Source organism: Pithys albifrons, chromosome 4 (genome assembly GCF_047495875.1).
Source record: "Pithys albifrons albifrons isolate INPA30051 chromosome 4, PitAlb_v1, whole genome shotgun sequence".
Classification (NCBI taxonomy): Eukaryota; Metazoa; Chordata; class Aves; order Passeriformes; family Thamnophilidae; genus Pithys; species Pithys albifrons.
In genome coordinates this window covers 18121829-18146065 of record NC_092461.1, presented here as the reverse complement: position 1 = coordinate 18146065, position 24237 = coordinate 18121829, and the positions used below count along the sequence as shown (strand labels likewise).

Here is a 24237-nt window from a genome sequence, read left to right as displayed (position 1 = left end):
AGCTCAAGGCAAGGAGACAAGTTGTCAGGGTCAGGAGTGTGCAATGCAACATGGCAGCAGAAGGCAGCGAACCAAAGAGGCATTTCATCAGGGAGGCAAGGTGAGCAACTCTCTCCAGGTGACTCGGCTGAGGTGTGATCAGCAAAATTGCACAGAGATCTGGGCATCTCTCTGCTAGAAAGGAAAACCTGCTTTCTAATTTCTGTCAAATCCCTGACCAAAGGGAGGTCAAGTTGTGCCAGCAATGATCTCCAGACTGGGAAGACCAACTTGAGGAAAATTAAGTGAGCTTAGCTAAGCTATAGGCAGTTTCTGAGACAAAATTATTTGAAGGTGAAGGTGAACAAGGGAGACAAATCACTTAAGGCAGAGCAAACAGTATGAGCAAATCATTATGTATTTGTACAGCACTTAAAAACTTCTCAGACATTCTATAGAACAAACAAAAATACATAGTCTGCAACCCTTACAATCTAGTCAGAGGCATGACAGGATGCACAACTGAAAGAAAACGGAAGGCAAGAAAATGGAGACTGTTGAATATAATAATAAGTAGTGTAATGTAAAGAAACTGAGACAGGACAAACCTAAACTGACCATTGAAATTCAAATAGACCATTAAGGCCATAGCAAAATCTTCTAGAAAAATTGATTATATATTCCAGTTATTACACCTGAGCACAGTGTCATGCACAGTATCACCTGGGAAATGTATGAAATTATCTCCCCTTGGAGGAACTCACAAACTGTTTCATACAGGGGAAGAACACAAATGGGGTGTCAGCAAGGAGGATGCACAAACAATGCAAACAGCAGAGCATTGGGCACAAGCATCAGCCTTTGTGGGTATTGTTTTCCTTATCCACAGAAACTGCAGATCAATAACTACTGTAATGTGAAGCCTCACTTGACTGGGGTTCTTAAAATTAATGACAGCATTTTTGGAAGCTTTTTGTTGTATCAAGGCTGTATTCCAATTTCCTGAGAGAGATATGGGCTTGATTCTTTGCCATCTTGCTTCCCAGTAAATCGTCCAATAGCATGAAGTTAATAATACAGATCTGTGTTCCAAAACTACCATCAGAGTTACTTTGTAGCTGTTCAAAAGACACCCTAAGATTCAAAATAGCTGATCTTTATTATAATTTTTCTCTAAGATGTGAATATTGGATACACACAAGACCAGATATCTTACAGTAATTTTATGCCAGGAAGTCCACTGGAGTAATTGCTAATTACACAGGAACTAGATCAAGATCAGTCTCGGGGCAATTTATTGATTTCCTCATTCTATTTTTGATTTCCTACACTCATTCCTCACTGGCTGAGCAACAGTTAAAGTAATGATCGGTGTTAATACCTAGAAAAGCTGGGGCAGAGAGAGAGAGAGAGAGACTTCCCTTGCATTAAGCACAGTAAACTGCCTTTGAGAGTAAACTGGTGAACATCTTCACCTCTAAGTGCAGTAAGAATGTTTGCAAAATATGTCATCTTTCGAACAAAACTTCATTATTGTACTTTCCAAATCATATTCCACCAGTAAACACATTTCTCAAGAACGTGGTGCATCATCACAATGTTGTTTCTCTACAGAAACTTGCTTAGGATTCTAGGAGCTGATGTTCCAGAAATGACAGAATGGTCTGAGTACTGTAGGATGTTTTTTTCCAGTGTGGCTGAGCCTGAACATACTCACTTTTATATAGATAAATGGAACAGATAAAGCTTGCCATCTAGAGGAATTGTGCAGAAATCCACTTTTCTTTCTACTGAAGCTGTTCTTGCAGTAACTCATGAGTGTGAGCAGACAAATGAAAGCAAGCAACACATTTTAGTATTGATCATAACTAGCCAACAATCAAATAGATTGAAACAAGATGATAGGGAGACCTGCCTTCAGCTTGTTCTTTTTGCCATCCAGCTTCTTCCTCCTTTTGCATCCAGTATAAAGGTCCCTGCTCCATCTTGGTCGCACAGCTACTCAATGGTGATATCCCCTTCCTACCCCTTTCTGTACAATAATAAGAAGGGATAGCAGAGGAGTGAATCGCCACCCTGACATTTTGGTGAGGTGGTCTGGAGGACAGGCAAGATGCCCTCCTTGAAATGCTGGCAAACCTTAGTTATCCTCTGGTCCAATGGAGTCCTGTGGATGTTTCCCAGAAAACTCGCACAAGCAGCTCTGCTTTTCCAAAGTTTGCTGCTGTCAATACTGACACACAATATGAAAGCTTGGGGCCCAACTCCCTCATCTGCTTCAAGGGACTGAAATATCAGCCTTTCCCCTTTCCAGGACATCATTCTCTGCTCACCACAGAAAGATAATCTTTAGACCACAGAGAGGGCCACAGGGATAGAAAAGGACCCAGGCCATAATGTACTGGAGCTGCCTGAAAAACAGTGTTGACAAAGGAAGGGTAAGATGGTACAGCTCTGGCCTGGTAAAATCTCAGAGGTACATTGCAGTCCCTGGGTAGGAGATGCCTCTCAGTAGGAGTCACGGAGCAACCACACATGACTTGCTTGGTAAAAGTGATGGGATTTCCAACCCTGCAGCAGCACATGTGGGATGGAGTGGAAGGAAGGTGATCGCGGCGGGCAGGCACAAATGCATTCTGGCAGCAAGGCCAAGGCAAATCAGGTCTCCTGCTCTTGAGGTGAAAGCAAGCTGCCCTGGCTGCGTGCTGTCCAGTTGAGGCTGCCACACCACTCAAACCTCACCAAACACACAAAGTGACTTCCAGCTACGTTCTCTTGCACAAGAGTGTGTTATGTAAGAACCAGCATGGAGCACAGTGGTGCAATTATTTGTCTCTATGCAGCGCTGGGCACAAAGTCATTGACACTGTTTACTAAATGGCCTCAATTTCAGACCTTGGCTTCTGCCTTGAGTGCAGATGCTTCAAAGAGATTTTGAGAAGAGTGAGTACCACTCTCACTTCACTGAATGGAAAGTAATATCTCCTTCCAGCTTCAGGCACAGCAGGGTAAAACAGTAAACAGAACTTCATGTTCATTTCCATTACATTTGGTAGAGAGAGTTTCGTATAATCAAGTAAATGGCCCTGTCCTGCTTCTTTTGAAATCAAATGTAGTTCTGCTGTTTATAGGAATTAAAAGTAGAAAAATGTTCACTGTGCTTTTGCCTTTTTACAGTCACACTGATATCAGAACAGTCATGTCTTGATGGAAGTTAGTGAGAGGCTGGCAACTTACACCAGAGGCAAATGCGACTGATCATGAGCTGCCATCCCTCAGACTAATTATGAACTTGTCAGCTCAAGGATTCTTCTGAGTTCACTTCTAGGAATAGGTGTAGCTAATCCTCTGAACTGTAAATTTTAGCTTTGCAAAACCTCAGTACCTATGTTTAACATCTGAATTACCACTCTTTTGGGCTGGGAAACTGATAACAATTAGATGAGTCATCCTCAGATCAGTGCTGGCCTCATATGTCACCCATCCTGCTGAACCCTATTGTTTAATCATACCTCACGTCTCTTAATGAGACTAATTTATCTTTCTCTCAAGTTTCATACTATTTCCTGCTGTACTTTTGTGATGAAAAAAAAGAGAAACACTGCTAACTGATCCCCCTCAGGAGACATTAATTCTTGTAAAAGCATCAATCACTGGTGGCAAACATCTGTTTGACAAGAATTTTTCCTTTTTATATTCCACTTTGGAAATTTTAAGAATAGTTAAAGCTCTGCTAATAAAGGATGAGTAATACACAGCCTTCCTCTGAGAAATTACAGGCACAGGGAACATGGCAATAGAAATCTCTCAGATCTCTGATGGCTTGGTGGTGATTATAAGACCTAGTTGGCCAGACTAGCAAAACCTTTTCATCAAGAATGCCCTTTGCACATTAACCTAAATGTGTGCAAGCCTGTGAACAAAGTGTTTGTAATAACCTGTGTGCACAGCTGTGTCAGACTGTGCCAGCCCAGGGACAAGAGTTTCCAAGTTCAGCTGTTTACTGAAAGACAATCACCTTGGTCTGTGGCCCACATCAGTTACTCGGCAGACAGAAAAACACAGGGAGAAAAGCAGTGGAACTGAGTCACTGTGGCATCCAGGCTTGTGCAGAGGCAGACTGACAGCTTTAGTCCTTATCAAAGTAGTTACTGCTGTTTTCTGGGCCTGATGGAGAATGTCAGGAGAATGCCAGAATCTTTGTCACAGAGAGAGGGATGTGTGTTTTAAACAGCAATTGGCCCTATGTTCAGCTTTTGAGGGCACTGATATGCTTCCATAGGCCTGAGCAGTCTCCCAGAACCTTCACCATCCCTGTTCAGCCCAAGAGATCTGTCTCAGTTCCATCTGGGCACCCTGTTCAGCCCTCCCCTATGCTGCAACAGGCTGGGGCTGAAGAATGCCAGAACTAGGGAATTGTTTTAGATCCTTTTGTCACCTACCAGGTGTTGTGCAGCTATATTTGGTGCTGGCCTAAGGTTGAGGGACACATTTGATAACCTCTCAAGGACTCTCCTCCCTCTATTTTGCTGTTCTTCTCTAATATACCAGGATGATGTTCATCCGTGAGATAAATTGAACTTCACTGCAAATATTGAATTCTTGGGAATCTTCCAAATCATCTGCTGCAACTTTGTCCAGCTCCTCTGCAGTTCAGGCAGATAATGTGCATAAGAGGATATTGCATCAATGGGAGGAAGAGCCCATAAAAGCAAGAAACATTGTCTGACTTACAAACAACTTCTACTTAGTTATAAAAGACTTGACTGCAAGAATTTTCAGATTCACAAAGCTCAGCTGCTATGCTAGCAATATTAGCCTAATACGACATTAAAAAAAAAAAGGAACAAAAAATTCAGAAATTATTTCAAGCTTTGCAGTCTCAGCAGACAAAGAATTTTGGCTCTAATAATTTCTTCCCAATAAAATTATCCTCTTAATTCTGGTTCTTCGCCACCTTGGAATTAATGTAGGTTATTCATCACCTAAACATGGGGATTTCAGAATGATACTTGAGGGAGAATTCTCTACCCCCATGCGATTATGGTTTTTATCCATGGGTTTTGCTGGGACAAATAAGCATGCCAGATACCAGGGAGAGAAAAATGAGGCTGCTCAGTGGTTCAGCCCTTATTTCATTCCTGTGATTGCCTGAAAATCTCATTGACCTGTTCTGCCTGATTCATGCTTTTTGCATTTTACATGCTAAAGAGAGAAGTACAAAGATGCAGTTGTGAACAGCTGTCAACTTCCTCTGCCTGCTGGCAGTGAAACAGCTGATTAACAGCTTTCAGATGCAGTTAATTTAGTAAATTAGGAAGCGGTATATCTTTGTCTAAAGTTTCAGAAGTACTTGGGCTGCATGGATATTTGATTGTTGCATTGCTCAATTAACCCAATTTTTATTGAGTTTTCAGCTCCTACTTCTGGAAAACCAAGTTTGTTAAGTATCCAAAACTGAGCACACAGAAACAGAACTGCTTTGGTCACACAGCAACATTCTGAATACTGTGGAGATCCATTTAGAACATACTGAGAGAAGCAAATATTATTATCCCCCAAACTTCTAGAGGAAATACAAGTTTACCCAGCAGAGAGAGGAGTTTAATTCTGCTGCTGACTTCACTCAGACTAAGACTGTAACCACGCACCAGCTTTGCAAAGAATGTACTAAAGACATCCCATACCCCACCCTCCAAAATAAAAACCAACTATTCTTTGAGTCAAAAAGAGAATCAGCCCATAGTCAATGGTAATAGACTTATATCCTAAACTCAGTGTAAAGTTTCATTTAAAACTAAATTCAGAGACAGTTTCTGAGAGAAAAAGTGGATATATCACAGCCAAGTCTCTAATCTGATAATAACGTAACTTTTTTGACCCAGCTTGCTAGGGTTAATTGCATGGTCTTTTGCACTGATTCACTAAAAGAGCAGATGGAGAACACTGTTCAGCCTGTAGCACAGGTGGCAATTTGTTGAGTTCTCTGATTTAAATCCTCCAGTATTCAGCAAAGGATTTTTGAAGTCATTCATCATACTTCTCACTGGAGAAGAAGGTTTGAGGATTGCAGCACTTGATGTATGAGGAGAAACCTAGGGAGCAAGTTTCTTCAGCCTGGAGAAGAGAAAGTGAAAGGCAGGATATACAATTAACTATGGGCTGGGGGTAGAAAGAAGACCAGTCTTCATAAAGGTGCACAGTGAGGGAGCAACAGTCAGAAGCTGAACTTTGGTCCAAAGAAAGATTTCTTCATCAGAGAGTGGAAAAGCACAGGAAGAGGTTGCCCAGAAGGGTAGTTGGAGAGACTCAACTGGATATAGCCCTGAGAGACCTGATCTAGCCCTGAAGCCTGGAGTAGCATTTTGAACAAGTCTCTTCAGTTACCATGACATTGACAACTTGATAACCAAGAGGCTGATCATAAATTAATGAACATTAATAGGACTCAAAACAAAATGTCACAATTGAATTAATGTAAAGCCCATCATACGAATTTTTAAAATTTTATTAAGTTGTTACCGCATTTGCAACATAGTTTAGATGTGAAAACTATAGATTAGGTGTGAAAACAACTCACTGTTAATGAAAAAGAAGTTAGAGATGAATCGACATTTTTGGAATCTCATGATGTCTTCATGCAGCTTTATTTTTAGACAGAAATGAGAAATAACTAAAAGCCAGAGGGGAGAGCTCACTTTTAAGGCAGCATTTCCCAACTCTCAAGTCCATTCATGAATATGTAGCTGCATTTCCAGCTGGATTAGGAGGCTCATGGCTCCTATTGCCCTAAGGGCACCAGAGAGTCTTGTTCTACTGACAGCCTTTTAAGTGGTTTCATCTCCTCTTCCATTCATGATCACACATCTTTTCTGTCAGCTGCAGTTATTTCTTCCACAGAAAATCCAGGTTAAGAAAGGCTGAGTGTATATCAAAATAATGCCAGCATCAAGAGGTCAAAAATCATGATGTTTCTGAACCAGTAAGTCTTGCTATAACTGTAAAGCTTTTCAGCTTTTCATTGCAGGATTAAGATCAGAAGTTTCCTTTCCTTCCTTCATGAGGTCTCCTCCTTATGATTTTAAGGTTTACTTTGTCATATAACTACACTGATTAGCAACTTAATCACCATGTCCATATCTAGCATGAGACCCTTTGTCAAGAACAAGCTGATAACATTATTTCAATGACTTCTATCCATGATCTGGCAGTTCCAGGGCTGTAACAACAAGAATTGGTAGGATGAACTATGATTTAGAGGTTCAAAACCCAAGAAATTGCTTTTATTTATATTAATGCATTTTAGAAGGCTTAGATAATTTTATTTAGTTCCATTATTCAGTCTTATATTTATTTTCACACTCTTTTTAAACTGAATTTTTATTTTATTCCCTACAAAGAATGCTGTAGAAAGTAAAAGTATTGCATTTTCATTTTTTAAAAAATTACATTATTTTTCTATATTCTGGCACTTTCTGTCTAATACCACTTTGCCTCTCAATCTTTCTCTGTTCCTTCTGGCATAAAGATTATTACCAGGGACATCAGGAAAATAACAACTCATACTTAACAAAATTTCCTAATTTGGGCAGTTTCTGGGAGAGCTGTGTGTGCATGTTAAGGGATTTCTCTTCCAGCAAGCATTCCTCTCTATACGTACCCTGATGCCTGACTGGATGTCTCTCCTCTTAAGTGCTGAATCACTCCAAATTTTCTCCTTTTGGACAAATGTCATGGACTTTTTTTCAAATGACCCATTGTGTAATGTCCCTATATGGCTAAATTGTAGTCTCTCAACTCAGAAAGTTGTGTCTTGTTTAGGCCTTTTCAAAGCTCAACTCCTCTTCCAAAATGGGAATTATAATTTTAAAAAATATTTTACCCGTCAGTATTTTGGGGCTGATGGATGAAATTAGAAGAAACACAACACAGGTTATAATAACTCTCCCAATCCAAGCGCTCTTGTTTGAAGCGGAATATTTAATATAAGTGCAGATAAATATGCTAATTGCAATACCTGACAATCTCATTTAGATCATATATATCTTCTTAAATACATAATTGATGGTTTGTATGATCTTTGCACTGTGCAAGAAGGGTTGGTAGGAATCCAGCTGCATTTATCGCAATGTTTCATGCACGTTCCTCTTCTACATAGATCTCAATCTTGCTTTACTCATTTAACCAACTGTTTCAAATTACCCACTTAATGAAACCTCAAATTCTCTCCTCCTTGACATATTCTTCACTTTTCACATAAATAGCTCCAAATCCCCATGCTAAGAAGAAAGGAAAGTGAGATTGAATGAATACCAAGTGACTCCGTGATGGCAGTATGAGACATAAAATAGCATAATGACTTGACAAAATGCTTCTGTCAGATAAAACCATGCACAACTAGTTAATGAAAAACCCTCCAAGCTTGGCAAGCTAAATTAGCAATGTCTGTTGGTTTTTAATTGTTCTAAGATTCTCTGGCCACAATATACAACTCCTGTGCTACAGATCATTCCAACAGTATCAGCATTCAAAGAGTGTCCTTGGGACATTTTAATAGGCATTTATATATCTCTCTCTACATATATGTCTACTATCTCTCTATATATATATCTACTGCATATATTTATACAGAATGTTTGCAAGCTGTGCCCAGATCCTGTAGCTTAGGTCTTTTCAAACTGACCAGACATTACTGAGGAATATTGTAGTCTTTTTCAAAATACTGGCTGACAGATAAAGCAAGTCACACAAGAATCTTCTCTTTTCAAGTGTATTAAATCATTACATTGAGCTTTGGATAGCAAGTTAAACACAGGAATCTTGCATTCTTAGAATCATATAATCATTTAGGTTGGAAAAGACCCTTAAGATCATTGAGTTCAACAGTTAACCCAGCACTGCCAAGTCCACCACTAAACCATGGCCCTCAGCACTGCATCTACATGTTTCTTAAATGCCTCCAGAGATGGTGACTCAGCCACCTCCCTGGGCACCTATTCCAATGCGTGAAAGCCCTTTCCATGAAGAAAGTTTACCTAATATCCAATATAAACCTCCTTGAGGCATAACTTGAGATTGTTGCTTCTTATTCCTTAAAGCAAAATAAAGACAAACATTTGACCTAAGACAGATTTTATTTCATTGCAGTATTAAAGGGTTTGCTGGAAGAAAATTTTTCAATATAAATACAAAGGCTCTGAGGATAAGAAACAATTTAAAGCACTTGGCCAAACCAGTGAAATTACAAATATATAATACATGAGTCTTTCAGTATCACATTCATGAATGATGGAATCTTCTCCATTTGGAGAATGGTTTCAGCAGTGCAGGGCCTTCTGTAGCCTTCTAGTTTTCTGTTGCTTCTGGAAATAATAACTTACCAACTTTTCAACTGCTTTATCTGATTCATCTGTCATATGTATCAGGAAACAACAGACTTGATATTAGATCATTGCTGGCTTTTCAAACACAGCCTCATGAAAAACACAGTCCTTTCAGAAATCAAAAGATGACTTCACTTCTGGACTGAGGAATTATCTCTGCATTAACAATCCTGGCCAGAGTACTTTAATCCAGATGGGACATTTACTTCTGAAAACTAGCAAAAAGCATGAGAGGCTGTTATGAGTTTATCTAGGTAGGCCTAAATTTAGGCTTTAAATTTCAGACTAGGCCTGGGACTATCACCTGACTTGAGCTGGGCTGGGCCAGCTGACAGCTGACTACTATGGCCAGTAGTATTCCTTACCATATTCCACCATCATCTCCAAGTGTCCGAGCCAGTGAGGGAGTGTCTTAGTCAGTTCCTTCATGGCTGTGGTCCCAGAAAGATGCACCGTGCTGTCCCAAGAGGGATGGGAGGCCCAAGCCCATCACCAGCTCACCACCATGTTATCTTAGGGAAGTAAAATGTTTGTTCTTAGTCTTTCTCTCTGCTTGGGTTTGTCTCTGGGGAATTACATTCTCTAGAGTGATTTATAGTTAGAATAGTGAGATTTGTGTTTGATGGGAAGTGGGGAGTTATTTTTTTGTTATATTTAACTTGTGTAAGTGTGTGTTATATTGTAGTTTCTTTTAATTTTCTCTTTTCTGTATATGTATATATATAATTAATGTTCTCTTTTCTGTACATGTATATATATAATTAGTTTAAGTTTACACCTGTTCTGAGTTTCCAAGTTTTTTTTCCTTTCTCCCTTTTCTCAGCGGGAGGGGAGGGAGATTGACTTTATGTTGGGCAGTTAGCATTTTGCCAGCTCAACCCAAGACAGAGGGGCTCAAATATGAAACATACTGGTTATCGAGGAGAAATTGATGTTGAGGACCAGATTTGAAGTGTGTTGACAAGTTTTGGCTGCAAGTTTGGAATATATTGGCTCACAGAAGAAGCTGGGTTTAACAGAGAAATTCACCTACTTATAGGCTATGCATGAACCATGCTAGGCAAGAAGCTCTTCATTCCAGGTCAGTATCATTTCAAATTTGCCACGACACCACTGTACTAAATCAAATTCCATGATTTCTTGCATTTTGTCTTACTTAGTGGTTATTTGAGGGCGGTCCCGTGGTGTAAAGGAGAGCACTCCAGACTGAATCCTAAGGACCTGAGTCTCAGTGGGGACCATCCCTTGGCAGTTCAATGCCTCCCTGCCATCCGATCCCATCAGATCTCGGATGCTCAGCAGGGTCAGCCCCGGTTAGTACCAGGTGCTGTAGACAGTCCCGAGGACTTCACTGTCACTTTCCAAGCTCGCTCGGCCATGGCAGATGGACCTTAGGACTTCAATGGTGGGGCCAGTTCTGTGCACGCTGTGCCTCACCTAAAAAATCCACTGTGCAGGCTGGAAGGGCACACCCACGTGGGGAGAGCCCTTCTCAAATCTTCATTCGCAAAGTCTGGCCATACATACAGTGGTTATTCAAGAAATCCCTCAGAAATTCTGAGTGGCAAATGCTACAATATGTATTTTTTTTTGTTTGTCTCCTTTCCCCATCCTGCCTTTGCTATGGTATGTTCCCCATCAGCACAATTCCTGTTATTACCCTTTCAGGAAGACTTCACAGTATGAGTAGAAAAATGACTAACTTTTTCTGTAACTTATTTCTGGGGTTATTAGGGAGGTTTCTGATGTACCTTTGCACATGGCAGTGATGCTCAAGGATGCCCCATCTCAAACGTTCCTAACATCTCTTCCTGTCTGTAGTCCTACGTGTGTCACTTAAGCAGGGCACCTGCTTATTTTCTTTTTCACTCAAATGGACACACAACCACCACCACACTGAGTGAGCAGCAAAAGCAAGCTAGTTGACATGATAGGGAGGGAAAAGAGCCCTCTTAAATGGTGCCTTGCTTAAGAGGCACATCTCTACAATGACTTAGTCTGAGTTCTTTGAATCCAAATTATGGGCTTGAGGATAGTATGTCCTTTATTTCCTGAAAAAATAAATCAATCACAAACTGGGTGGTAAAGGCATGTATACCACAACTTTCTCTTAAACTTTGCCTGTAGGAGCTGCCACTTTTTTTCTCTCCCACATTTTATCCTGTGTCTTGCCATTGGTGCACCCAGCAAGAAGTCAGAAACCTGGATTCGTTTCAATTTCAGCTTTTGAGGACTTGAACTCATGTTTTCCCTAATGGCCTATTCCAAAACACACTTGGAGCATTCTCATCTATTCTTGTTGAAGTTCTAACTTGTACTTAAACATTGGTGGCCAAAGGAAGGAGACAAGTCTGCCTCTGTAAACACACTGTCTCAAAATCCCCAGTGGGGAGGAGCACTCTGCCTTTTCGTCCCTTCTCTGGGGGCTGTGCCTATGTTTTCCCCAAGTAGTTGCGGGAAACATAGTAGTAGTTTCCTCATGACAGCCATACAGTCACACAGACAGGGATGTATCCACATCTTTTCACCTCCATAGAAGTGACCTACCTGTTGGTTATGGAGTCATGCTCTTCTTTCCCTTTCATCCTCAGTGAATCCAAAACTACATGAATGAGTAGCACGAAGTTGCATGTGGATACTGACACATTGTGCTCTGGTCCATTTCTTGCTAGCCCAGTGAATCACAGATCATTGCAATGTAAACCTCATGAGAAGGGAGGGACAAGTCTTCCTTGAGCTTCTTACACACACTCACTCCTGTTTAGTCCCCAGTCTTACCTACTGACTGATGGACTAGGCAGGGGAGGAAAACAGTGTTGGATCCCTCTAGGTAAAGGACAGGGAAATAAACCCCTTCTCTGACACCCTTGGTGAGAACTCCAACCTCTGGATAACAGAGGTGGCTCCAATAGGACAGACTGGACATATTTTAAAGGAAATCAGTGATTATTAGTTCAGTTTGTGCAGGGCTTGAGCTGAGTGTACAATTGATTGGCATGCTGGACAGAGAGAGGCCATCAGTGCAGTGGCTGGGGGAACACCTAACCTGTGAATCCTAACAGTGATGAGACATCCCTTCAGTCCTCACAAACTCACCTTGTGAGTCTGGCAATGTCTCATAGCAGAATTTAGCATCTCATGAGCTCAAAGGTCAGGAATGCAATCATCATCAGTAGACACATCAAGCACAACATATATTTTATTGGTTGAATTTCCAAGAGAGTTAAAATCTAGACTGAAGAAGAGTTGCATAGCATAATCTCTACGATTTATGAATAATAATAATCACATTTTTATACATTCCTTAATTTTGATTTCAGTACAATTTTGAGAGAAGTATGACCTAAGATTTTTGACCATACTTTGAAGGAAGTCCTTGAAAGTACATAACGCAGAAACTATATCTAAAATATCTTAGTCATATCAGAGAACACAGAGCTCAGAAACTTCTCCTAAAATGCTTATTTCTGTTTTGTGATTTCAGCCTCCTGGCTATTATTAGAACTTGTAATAATCACCATTTTTGCCCTGAGATTTGAGAAGGAGCTAAGTCCCACAGAGAATGGAATGTGTTTGAATAATTCATTGCAAGGAAATGTGGATTTGGTTTTCAAATATATAGAGGATTTTCTATATATAGCATTCTGTGTTAAATATATTTATTATCCATATAAGGCAAACATATATCTGCAATTAGTCCAAAAATGTAATTTTGCCGTAATTAGAGTATTTAGATGAAAGAGCCTGCATTCATATGAAATTATCTTTTTTCTATATAATTGGAAGGTTAAGAAATAAAACTATATAGAACATACAATCTTTCTATCAAGTGTTTCAAAGTGTTTATGCCCTTTTTGTAACTGCAGTATCTGGGGTGGCAGTATGTTAAATTTCTTCTTTCTTTGAAATTTTTTCACATGATGGAAGGGATGTTCTTTCTACAAGTTTACAGCGCATGTAATTTAAAATTGACTCTTCCTATTTCAAGATTTTCCACTGAGTTTTGGCACTGAGAAGAATTTGTCTTCATTGATGGAAAGGCATTTCAATACTAACAGGAACATTCCACTTACTAGAAGGGAAATATTATTCTTTGTTGAGATGAAAGATTCCTTATGTATCTTCCATTAGTCTGAAGCGTTTTGACATTTCCTATCGCAGTACCACAAGAATGTTCCTTCTGGGAAATGCACAGACTATACTAATGAGTATGTTCATACATCAGAGGAAATCTTTCTTTTCTCCCTATAAAATGGCAGAATTATTCTTAATCTAATATTACTAAGCCACAGCAGAGAGAATGTGTAATTGCCTGTAAATAATAGGTCAAAATGACCAACCATGACATTTTTAAAGTTCAAATTCTCTCATCCATAGTTATCACACATTGCATTATGGCTATTCACAAACAGTATTTGTCAAGCCACAGTGTGCCTAAGTGACTTATTTTGTAATAAATCCAATAACAAGTGAAACAGAGCTTGTTGAGGTTGGTGTTCAATTTCCTTTCCTAACTTTTGTGCCATTTTAAACAAATGGTATAATGATGAGGTGAAGAGGACAGACCAAAGCACCAGAGATCACCTGAAGGTCAGCATACAGAGCCTCCTAATATTAAATCTGTCAGAGCTGCACTGGCTTTCTATGCAACAAAGCAATGTTCTGCATAACAGAAAGGCAAAGAGTGGAACAGTTAAGAGATTTAAATACCAGGAAACCGCTTTTCAAGGTTCCAAAAAGTCTGCTCATTACAACCTCAGATTATTGACTATTAGACAGATAAACCCCCTGCTTTTCAAAGCAGTCATCAAAGATCAGACCTTGGGCTTTGAAGGAGAAGGTACAATTCTCAAAATCGATCCTCAGTTTACATACATATGAAAAACCTCTCTCTTTCCATGTATTTTATGGCAGATTATAGGAAACAGATAATGTCTCTTCTCATTTCCATTACAAAGCTCTGCTGAGAGACTGTTCCAACTCAAGTGAGTAAAACCAGTTCTACAAAAGAACAAAAGAAACCATAAAAAAAAAAGAAAGAAAAAAAGAGAGAGGAAGAAGACCATTTTTCAATTCTGTTTTGTGCACTGGGTGAGGAGGTTTCCCTTTTCCCATTGTACGCTTATGTGTAGTAGTTGTCACTTCCCTTTCAGAATGACTGACCAACTCTTTCACAAAGCCACCCACCTCCCTCCAGGGATATGCTCACACAATTCAAGGATTGCTTCAGCCAGAAGCACTTTCAGGAGCCAAAATTGCCCCAAGGAACTTCTAAATCATATTGGATGAGAGTTCTGAAGATAGTTTTAATGGGGTCAAAATTTCACTTCCCAAATGCCAATAGAGCAGCCACTTTAGGAGAATTTCTTCTTCCAGAAAGACTTCCTGGAAGCATAAAATTGCCCAATGGCTGGCTGGACACATGTTGAGGGTTATAAAACAGCTGGCCTTAATGTATGCAGTCTTGAACTAGGTTTTTTATTCTTTTTTCTTTTTTTTCTTTTAAAAAACTTTTAATGTGGTATTTTTGGCTCTGTGGCTTCCTCTATTTTTTTTAATTGTCACAATAATCAATATTTCAGATAGTTCAGACATTTGCTCTCAGAAGGCATGAGTCTTATTTAGGAGCTTTCAAGAGCCTTCTAAGAGGGCACTATCAAATGAACAAAGAATAAGAAAAAAGAATACTTTGACCTATTCATGATGGAGAAGCATCCAAACTTTGAAGAGTTCCCTTAAGTGGCCATTAGAGACTGTTGAGCATAAACAAAGTTTGTATAGAAAATGACTGTTTTAGTTGAAAAATCTCAATATCCACAAATATGTAAAGAAACAAGAGTGGGGAGTTGTAGAATGATTGAATCACAGAATGGTTTGGGTTGGAACATAAAGATCATTTAGCTCCAATCCCCCTTCCAGGGACAGGGACAAAAAAACCCCAGGGAAGTCATCACATAAAATAAATCAGATTGAAAAGGAACAAATGATAATGAAAGAAAGAAGTCGAGAACAAATGGATAGAATTTGTTCACTGGGAATGTGTTTTGCCAGTGGCATCTTGTCTCTTCATTGATCTTTGTGCCTTGTTGGCATCCTCACATGCCACTTCTGACAGGGGAGACACAGATTTCCCAATAATTCCCTCTTTTTCAGTGCTTTCAGACAGTATATCACCTTTTTTGAAAAGCTGAATGCACTGCTACTCTCATGCCGCTCTCCCATTGTTTCCTTCCCACCCACACTGTTTCTAAAATATGTCTTGCATCCTCTCTCCTAATTGTGGTTTTAACAAAGCAGCATGAGGAAGTAGTGTACTGTTGTATTTACTTTCCTTCATTGAGATGTGGCTTTCTGACAATGAAGTTGGGCTTGTTTTGGGAGTCATTCATCAGTAAAACTTGATCAAACCTGTTGCATCCTGAAGCAGTTGTGCAAAATAGAGTTATGGCTGCTGTAACCTAATCACAAGAGAAAACATGTAGGTGAGCTGTAATTATCAGAAGTTTTGCCATCTGGTAACATTTACAGCCAACAGAAAATCAAAAGACTGAAACCAGAAGCAAATGAGTGGAAGCTTTTTCTGGTTTTGTTTGTTTCTTTTTGGGTTTTGTTGGTTTTTTGTCTGTTTGTTTGTTTTTTTAGTAATTGATTACTGACTTTTTCCTGAAGTTGCATAAACATTTCATCTCCACCAGGGAATCTATCCTGAGCATTTTTCTTCACTGGATGTTGGAGGCTGAATTTCTGTATTCTCCTTCAGCACTGGAAGTACTTGAGACCCAACTGATAAAACATCTGAAAAGGATGAGTGCAAGGGCTGGTTCATCAGGTATATGCCAAAGTTTGTCTGAAAAAGCAAAATATTTAATAAGAAGTAACACAGATACATTTTGAAGAACAACATTGTTTTAACAATAAGGAGGTATGTATTATCTCCATGTAATTAAGAACATTCTTAACCCATTAACTATAATAAACTGGTAAACACAAGTTAAGCCCATGCTATTCAAGGTGAATAACTTAAGTGGAAAAGAACTTAGTATTTCATCATGAACTCCACAGTATCATGTATGTAATTTACACTGGCTCACAATCTTGTTATTTAATGACTCTTCTGGCCTCTTGACAAATACAGTTAATGCATTATCACAAACAAAGGTTACGCAGTGCAAGAATGCATGTATGTTCCAACAGCAAGGAAGGCTTGCATCTTCTACCATGAATTGTTTGCTTTGTTAACAGAACTTTATTCTGTCTAATCTTTGTGAATTTCCCATCATTTATTTTTATGAATATTTTAGTATGTTTTACAGAAAATACTCAGGAAGTTTGTTTTATTAGGACTCCCACTTGTTATCTGTCATTACCTGTGAATCCATCCTACATAAATAGTAGAAGTACATAGAATGTGTCTTTATGATACTAATAAAGACAAGAAGAACAAAAAAACCACTTCACCCACTGACCAAGCAACAGTGGGAGGTACCAAAAACCTGATCTGAGTGTCTGCACTCTTATGTGTGCTCTTGGTCTTAAGCAGTTGAATGTTACAGTTGAAGTTGTGAACACCTGGGTGTGATCTGAAAATGCCACAGGAGAAGACTGGTGTGTTTTTCTGGTTTTGGCTTGCAACAGCAAAGAATTTAGAAATATGCAAGAAAAAGACTTGCCATCTCATGATAATATTTTGCAAAGGATTAGATAATAGTTCATCAGAAAAATATGTAAAGTAGGAAACAAAGAAATGCTGAAGACCATGTTAAATTGACAACTGATTTTTAGACTTCAGAATGTCTTTGTTCCTCAAACTGAGGACTTTGGAAATTCAATACTAAATTTCTTTTCTCTTTTTACAGGCTTCAAGAATCACAGAAACACAGAATCGATTGGGTTGGAAAAGACCTCTGAGATCATCGAGACCTCCAACCCTTGGTCCAACTCCAGTCCTTTTACTAGATCATGGCACTCAGTGCCATGGCCAAGCTCAGTTTAAAAATCTCCAGGGATGGGGAATTCACCCCCTCTCTGGGCAGCCCATTCCAATGCCTGATTACTCTCCCTGTAAAGATTTTTTTCTGATATTCAGCTTAAATTTCCCCTGGCAGAGCTTGAGCCCGTGCCCCCTTGTCCTATTGCTGAGTGCCTGGGAGAAGAGACCAACCCCCACCTGGCTAGAACTTCCCTTCAGGTAGTTCTAGACAGTGATGAGGTCACCTCTGAGCCTCCTCTTCTCCAGAGTAAACAACCCCAGCTCCCTCAGCCTCTCCCCATAGGACTTGTGCTCCAGTCCCTTCACCAGCCTTGTTGCTCTGCTCTGGACCTGCTCCAGCACCTCAAAATCCTTTCTGAACTGAGGGGCCCAGAACTGAACACAGTACTCAAGGTGTGGCCTCACCATCGCAAAGTACAGGGGAAGGATCACTTCCCTGGTCCTGCTGGCCACGCTATTTTTGATACAGGCCAGGATCCCATTGGCCTTCTTGGCCACCTGGGCACACTGTTGGCTCATGTTGAGCTGCCTGTCAATTAGTACTCCCCGGTCCTTTTCTGCCTGGCTGCTCTCCAGCCACTCTGTGCCCAGCCTGTAGCGCTGCATGGGGTTGTTGTGGCCAAAGTGCAGGACCCGGCACTTGGCCTTATTGAACTTCATCCCATTGGAATCAGCCCATCTCTCAAGTCTATCCAGATCCCTCTGCAGGGCCCTCCTGCCTTCCAGCAGATCGACACTCCCTCCCAGCTTGGTGTCATCAGCAAATTTGCTGATGATGGACTCAATCCCCTCATCTAAATCATCAATAAAGATGTTAAACAGGACTGGACCCAACACAGACCCCTGGGGAACACCACTGGTGACCGGCCGCCAGCTGGATGCAGCTCCATTCACCGGCACTCTCTGGGCCCGACCCTCCAGCCAGCTCTTAATCCAGGACAGGGTACACTTGTCGAAGCCATGGGCTACCAGCTTTTCCAGGAGTATATTATGGGAGACAGTGTCAAAGGCCTTGCTGAAGTCCAGATAGACCACATCCACAGCCTGCCCCTCATCCACCAGGTGGGTCACCTGATCGTAAAAAGAGATCAGGTTGGTCAGACAGGACCTGCCCTTCCTAAACCCATGCTGGCTGGGTCTAATCCCTTGTCTATCGTGAAAGTGCTGTGTGATTGCACTCAGGATGAACTGCTCCATAACCCTGCCAGGCACGGAGGTCAGGCTGACAGGCCTGTAGTTGCCAAGGTCCTGCTTGCAGCCCTTTTTGTGGATTGGGGTGACATTCGCCAACTTCCAATTGCCTGGGACCTCCCCAGAGAGCCAGGACTGTTGGAAGATGATGGAGATCGGTTTGGCAAGCTCTTCTGACAGCTCCCTCATCATCCTGGGATGGATCCCATCCGGTCCCATAGACTTGTGAGGATCCAGCTGGCTCAGTAAGTCAGTAACTATATCCTCTTGGAATACAGGAGGGCTATTCAGCTCCCTCTCTCTGTCTACCAGCTCCAAAGGCCAGTTGTCCTGAGGGCCACCTGCCACCTGAGGGCCTCAGTAAAAACTGAGGCAAAGTAGGTGTTAAGTACCCCAGCCTTCTCCTCATCTTTGTTAACTATATTTCCCTCCAAGTCCAACAGAGAATGGAGGTTTTCCTTGCCCCTCCTTTTGTTATTAATGTATTTATAGAAGGACTTTTTGTCATCCCTAACAGAATTGGCCAAATTGACTTCAAATTGCACTTTTCCTGATTTTTTTTTCTGCATGACCTAGCTCTCTTCGTAAATTCTTCATAAGTAGCCAGCCCTTTTTTCCACAGTCTGTAAACTTAGTTTTTTTGCTTTGGTAGACTACAGTCAAAATGTACAAGTCATTCTAAACTGTAAAATAAATAAACAAGCAAATGAAATTACTTGAAAACAAAACTGTATTATCCTTCTATATTTCCTGATTACATTTACTGCCATTGTTCAGATCGATAATGCTGAAATTGAGGGAATTACATTTAGAGCTGTTTCTGAAAAAAATATTAGGTAAAAGGAATTGCAATAAATTACAAAAATATTGTTAGGTGAATTTAAGGAAGCATGTTTGACTAAATATGAAGGCAGTATGTATCCTCCTGTTCTTGCATTGTATAATTAAATAAAGATACAGTAATGAGGTAACATGGAACAGCTTTTAGTCTTTGAAGAATTAGAGAGAGGTATGACTGAGGCCTACTCCCAAGTAAGTTCTATCCAAAAATGCCCTCAGACTCTGAATTTTGGTCATTCTGTTTCATTTGTAATTCTAAACATCAAAAAGGAAAACAAGCCCCAAGGTGAGGGTTTTTTTTGCGACTTCTGCTATTCTTTCATCTCACTGGCACATCACATATATGGGGTGCTTGGTGGACACAGGATATATCCTTAATGTCAATGTCCTAGTATTTAATGCTGAGGAACAACTGAAGTACAGTAAGATCCCAATCCACCAGCACAGTGACAGTGTTGGATCAACCATGATGCTAAAATGGCAAGTTAGTAACAGTTTCATTTAAAATATTAAAGTACATAGGATTATTTTTCCATTCTTGCTTTTTTCTTATTTGCTGACAAGCTTGGTTTCTCTATAAACATAAATTAAGTGTTTCTCAGCCTTGTGGTTATATTAATAACCTGGATTCACTTCCTGTACCCTAGTGCAAAACTGTCAGTTGCTAGAATTTTGTTCTTTTAAAAAATCAGGCAATTATAAAAAAAATGCTGTAAAATTAATATTAGTTCATGCTACACTGCATTTCACACAGAAAGGAATTTTATAACTCATCCATGTAAATTAACTTATTTGATACATGAGAAGTTTTATTTATATTTACTGCATTGTCATATTGATTTATCTTAAAGTAAGACTAAAATAAATCTGGGCAGATTGTTCACTTTGAAAAATTTGATTTACCAATTTTTCTATTATTGTGAATCATTTAGCAACGTTTTTGTTTTGGTTTGGTTATTTTTAATGTCCCGAATTATTTACGAAAAGGCATGTGTGAATACATCTTGTCTTCAGAAGTTCTCAAAAACTGTTTTAATACTGGTCATTAGCATTTCCCTACTCTGATTGGGCATCTAATGTCTCAATATTTTTTTCAGTGAGTGATGCCTAAGGAGTTTTCAAGGTGATGATACACTGCTGGTATACATTTTTTTTTTGGTGAATGTTCTGAAGACCAAAGTTTAGCTTGTGATTACCAGAAAAGAATTTAACATCTTTTAAGCAAATTTCCCTGGTTTTTCAATAATTACAAATAATGACTCACAAGTACTGATAACAGCAATAACACTCCTCCCACCCCCTGCCAAGCATCCCCAGAAGCTGTTCATCTGCGACTTCAGCTCTGTTTCAAGAGAAAGATAAAATGTAGAAATTGGCCCTTCTCACATTTCACTGATGAAAAATGAGGCTTTCAGATGCAGAGATTAGAGCCTGCAGAGTTATTACAATGAAACCCATAATCTCTCCCTGCTGCTGCTACCTTTTCCTGACTTTAAATGCATTTTTAATCGCCCCAGAATACACCAAGAACTGGGCAGGGAGTGCAGGACCATGAGCTCTGTGGCTTTATGTGCTCTGTATTCTGATGGCAGTGGAGACTCCATAACTGTTACACTTCACAGGGACAAAAAAGTGTAAAGCTTCTTGATTAGGAAAAAACACAACATTTCACTGCTGTGAGGAATAGATGAAACATACTTATTCTTGCCAACAGTGAGTCACAAGATAGTCATCACACTCGCTTAAAGGAGGAGCTATGAAATGCTGTCTTTCTTGCATGTTGTTTCAAGTTCATTTACTGGATCAACAGTAGTATGCTCTGCTCAGACATTCACTGACAGAGAAGGGATACCCTGGGTACACTATTTCCTTTTGTAAGATAGAAACCTAAGGTGCTTCATCTGACAAAAGCTGAGGTGAGAGGTCTTCAAGCTACAGGTCTTGAACAATCCGTTAACACAGACTAGAATCTGGTATGGAAATACCCCTAAAGAATGTGTAACAAGCACATAAATCATATGCATGCTGATACTTAGCTTTGAAATGGATGAGGTTTGGATTTTGCTCCCAGATGTAGCTCTCAGCTGCCATCTTCCAGTAGATAAATTTACCTGTTCAAGTCTGCTCATTTGTTCATACAATAACAAGATCTCCCTCTCATGTAAAGGTTTGGGAGATGCAATTATTAGAAGTGAATTGTTTTTTAAAAGTAAGAATGTTTTATTAGCTTTAGATTAACCAAAACTTATTATTAAAGCCTTACAAAATAGAAGAGTGGAAGTATTCACTTTCAACATGCTGACTTTTTACACTAGGAAAAAGAAAAATTTTTAAGTTGATGTCCAAAAAACACATATTGTTTGGTTGAAAATATCTGTACAGCAGAACGTTTTCTTAAGAACTGATTTTCCTTTGCTCTACCTTAAATAAATGCATTTTCCAGTTCAGTCACCAGTGAGGAAATGGAACTATATTATTTCAGAGGTAAATTATTTACAACAATCACTGTTTTTCTATGTTCCAGATATTTGAATGAAAAGCATTGCATAGTGTAAAGCCTTGCATTACTATGAAAATAAGGATAACGATGCCTCAGATATGAGAAGTCATTTTCTATCCTTGCTAACGTTTCAGTAAGTAATCCAAAGGCAGGGCATTTAATACTGTAGGAAAAGAAGCTCTCACAAGGCACAATGAGAGACATGAAGGAGGAACAACAGCCCTCTGGAAAAAAACCAGGCCTTTTAGTGTATGAAGGCATGTGCAAACATAATGGATTTCCCTTGATGTACCACTATCCATACATTTATACTGGGGCAGACTGCTAATACAATTCCCTTTGCTACCTTGACAGCAAGTCCCAGCTTATAGCACTGCTGCAAATCTACCCACAAGGTCATTAGATTTCCGCTGTTGTCAGTGCTAAACTGCATCTGCAAATTCTCAAAGACAAGCAAGAATTCAATGTTCTCCATTTTCTATCCATATGTGTTTTGCATCAGGTGGTGAGGCATGTGAAACGGCATGTAGCTATTTTTATGCCATTTGCTTAATGTAGTTATCTAGTCTTTCATAGTCTCCTCCAGGAACAGAGAGCACTCTGTCACACATTTTCCCTTTTCAGTCAAAAATTACAGAAGGAATCCTTAATGAGCGTCTCTTCAGAAAATAGAGCTCACGTTTACTTTGTAGAGGTGTTTGCATCTTATTTCAAACAATGACATAAAAAGGTTTCATAAAAAGCAGCTGGCTAGGCTTCAGCACTATGCTTTACATTTATCAGGAAACGTGCCAATTGCTTATGTGTCTAGTTACAGTAGCTGGTTGTGACTTTCAGCTGCAATCCATCTATGCAAAGTTTCAGTCTTTCAACTTGGAGCAACAGGCTCTCAGAGTCTCAGAGGAATGGAGAAAAATAGGATTTCAGAAATAAGTATTGAACTGCGTGTTACAAACCTTGTATTATTTATCTCATTATTGAAGTTCACCGGCAGTGCTGCTATTTGGTCTACCAGTTTGATATATTTAAATGTATTTTCCCAGGTTGGTGTTCTTGGAGAAAAAGCAAAACAAAATGGTAAATATTGACATCTGGCTCGCTTTTGTGTGTGCACTATCTTTAATGTTTCGACAATCAAGTAACTACGACAGCCTTTCAAAAAGCTGGGAACTTAGCTTAAATCTTATTTTGCTGCAATAGTTCTTTTTGTAGTTTGAATCAGATTATTGACAGATGGGAGCAAACACTGCTAAATTCCTTCACTGAATCTGCATCTGATAAAAAAAGAAAATGAAGTCTATTAGATGACTCCTTAGCAGAAAAGCACATGCTAGAGACATGAGTCACCAAAGGATTAGCTCTGCAATTTAACACAGTCACATGAACTTGATGTTCTTTCTCTCTCCCCACTGCAAACTATGAAAGGTTTGCATCAATGTTCTCTGCTAGGTCTGCTGAGCACACTGAAAATGTCACAGTCCTTCCTGGGGTGCTGCTCGCTGGTAACCAGCTCGTGATCATCACCCCACGGATGGCTTCCTGGAGGGATGGGCTCTGAGGTCTTCTCAGATCCGTTCAGGCAGAACTACCGGTTCAAACTATCTTTTTCAGCTGTCTGCTAACCCAGAGGACTCAGCCTTATGCAGAGCAGGGCATGCTCACACGTTCCCATCTGCCAGCAGCACTGTAGGCTGGGAAAAATACAAAAAGAGCTGAAGGCCTGTTTCTTCGCAGCACGAACAGAATATTGCGGCACAGCTGAGGGAGGCAGAGCACTCCCCCGCGGTGATGAGCAGCGCTGTGCTCTGCCTCGCCTCTCCAGGCGTCTTTTATCCGGCGCCAGCTTGTTCTCAAGAGGTTACGTTGCTCTCTTTGCCTTAGTCCTGTTTGAACGAGTTACTTGGTTCTGGGAGTGCTTGTATCAAAAAAAATTTTGCATTGCTGAGTTAATCAGAATGAAAGAGGAGCTCATCTTTGCTGTGGGAAACATGTGGAAGGTGCTTTACTTCTGAGAATCTGCATCCTGGGTAAAGTTTTGCTGCCATTCTCTCCCTGAGTACAGAGTGCTTTCCCTCTACAGAGGATTCAAGTAATGATCCAATAAAATCCATGTGGTCAAAAAATCCTCTGCATACCACACCTCATGTGGCAGAGGGGCACCATCCCTGCCCTAAGTGCTCAAAAGTGCTCTGAAGTGTCCCAGATGTTCCAGCTGTGGCTCACCATTACCCGGAGAGGGTTGTTGTCCTCAGACTACCCACCATGGTGCATGTAGCGTGGTGATCTGGATGCCAGAGCCTGCTGTGCAATGCTGGGTCACCTCAGGTCAGCGGGAAGCTGTGCCTAGACAGCCG

At 40.1% G+C, this 24237-nt stretch overlaps 1 protein-coding gene across 1 annotated transcript in view; it reads right to left on the bottom strand.

Annotated features, from left to right (window-relative positions):
- Positions 1-12543: 12543 nt before the first annotated feature.
- The window catches only part of MOCOS (molybdenum cofactor sulfurase), a 225603-nt gene continuing 213909 nt past the window's right edge, over positions 12544-24237 (bottom strand). Inside the window, exon 15 of the mRNA XM_071553581.1 lies at positions 12544-16209. Coding sequence (XP_071409682.1) covers positions 16063-16209 — 147 coding nt within the window. The 3' untranslated portion in view covers positions 12544-16062. The remainder of the gene's footprint in view (positions 16210-24237) is intronic.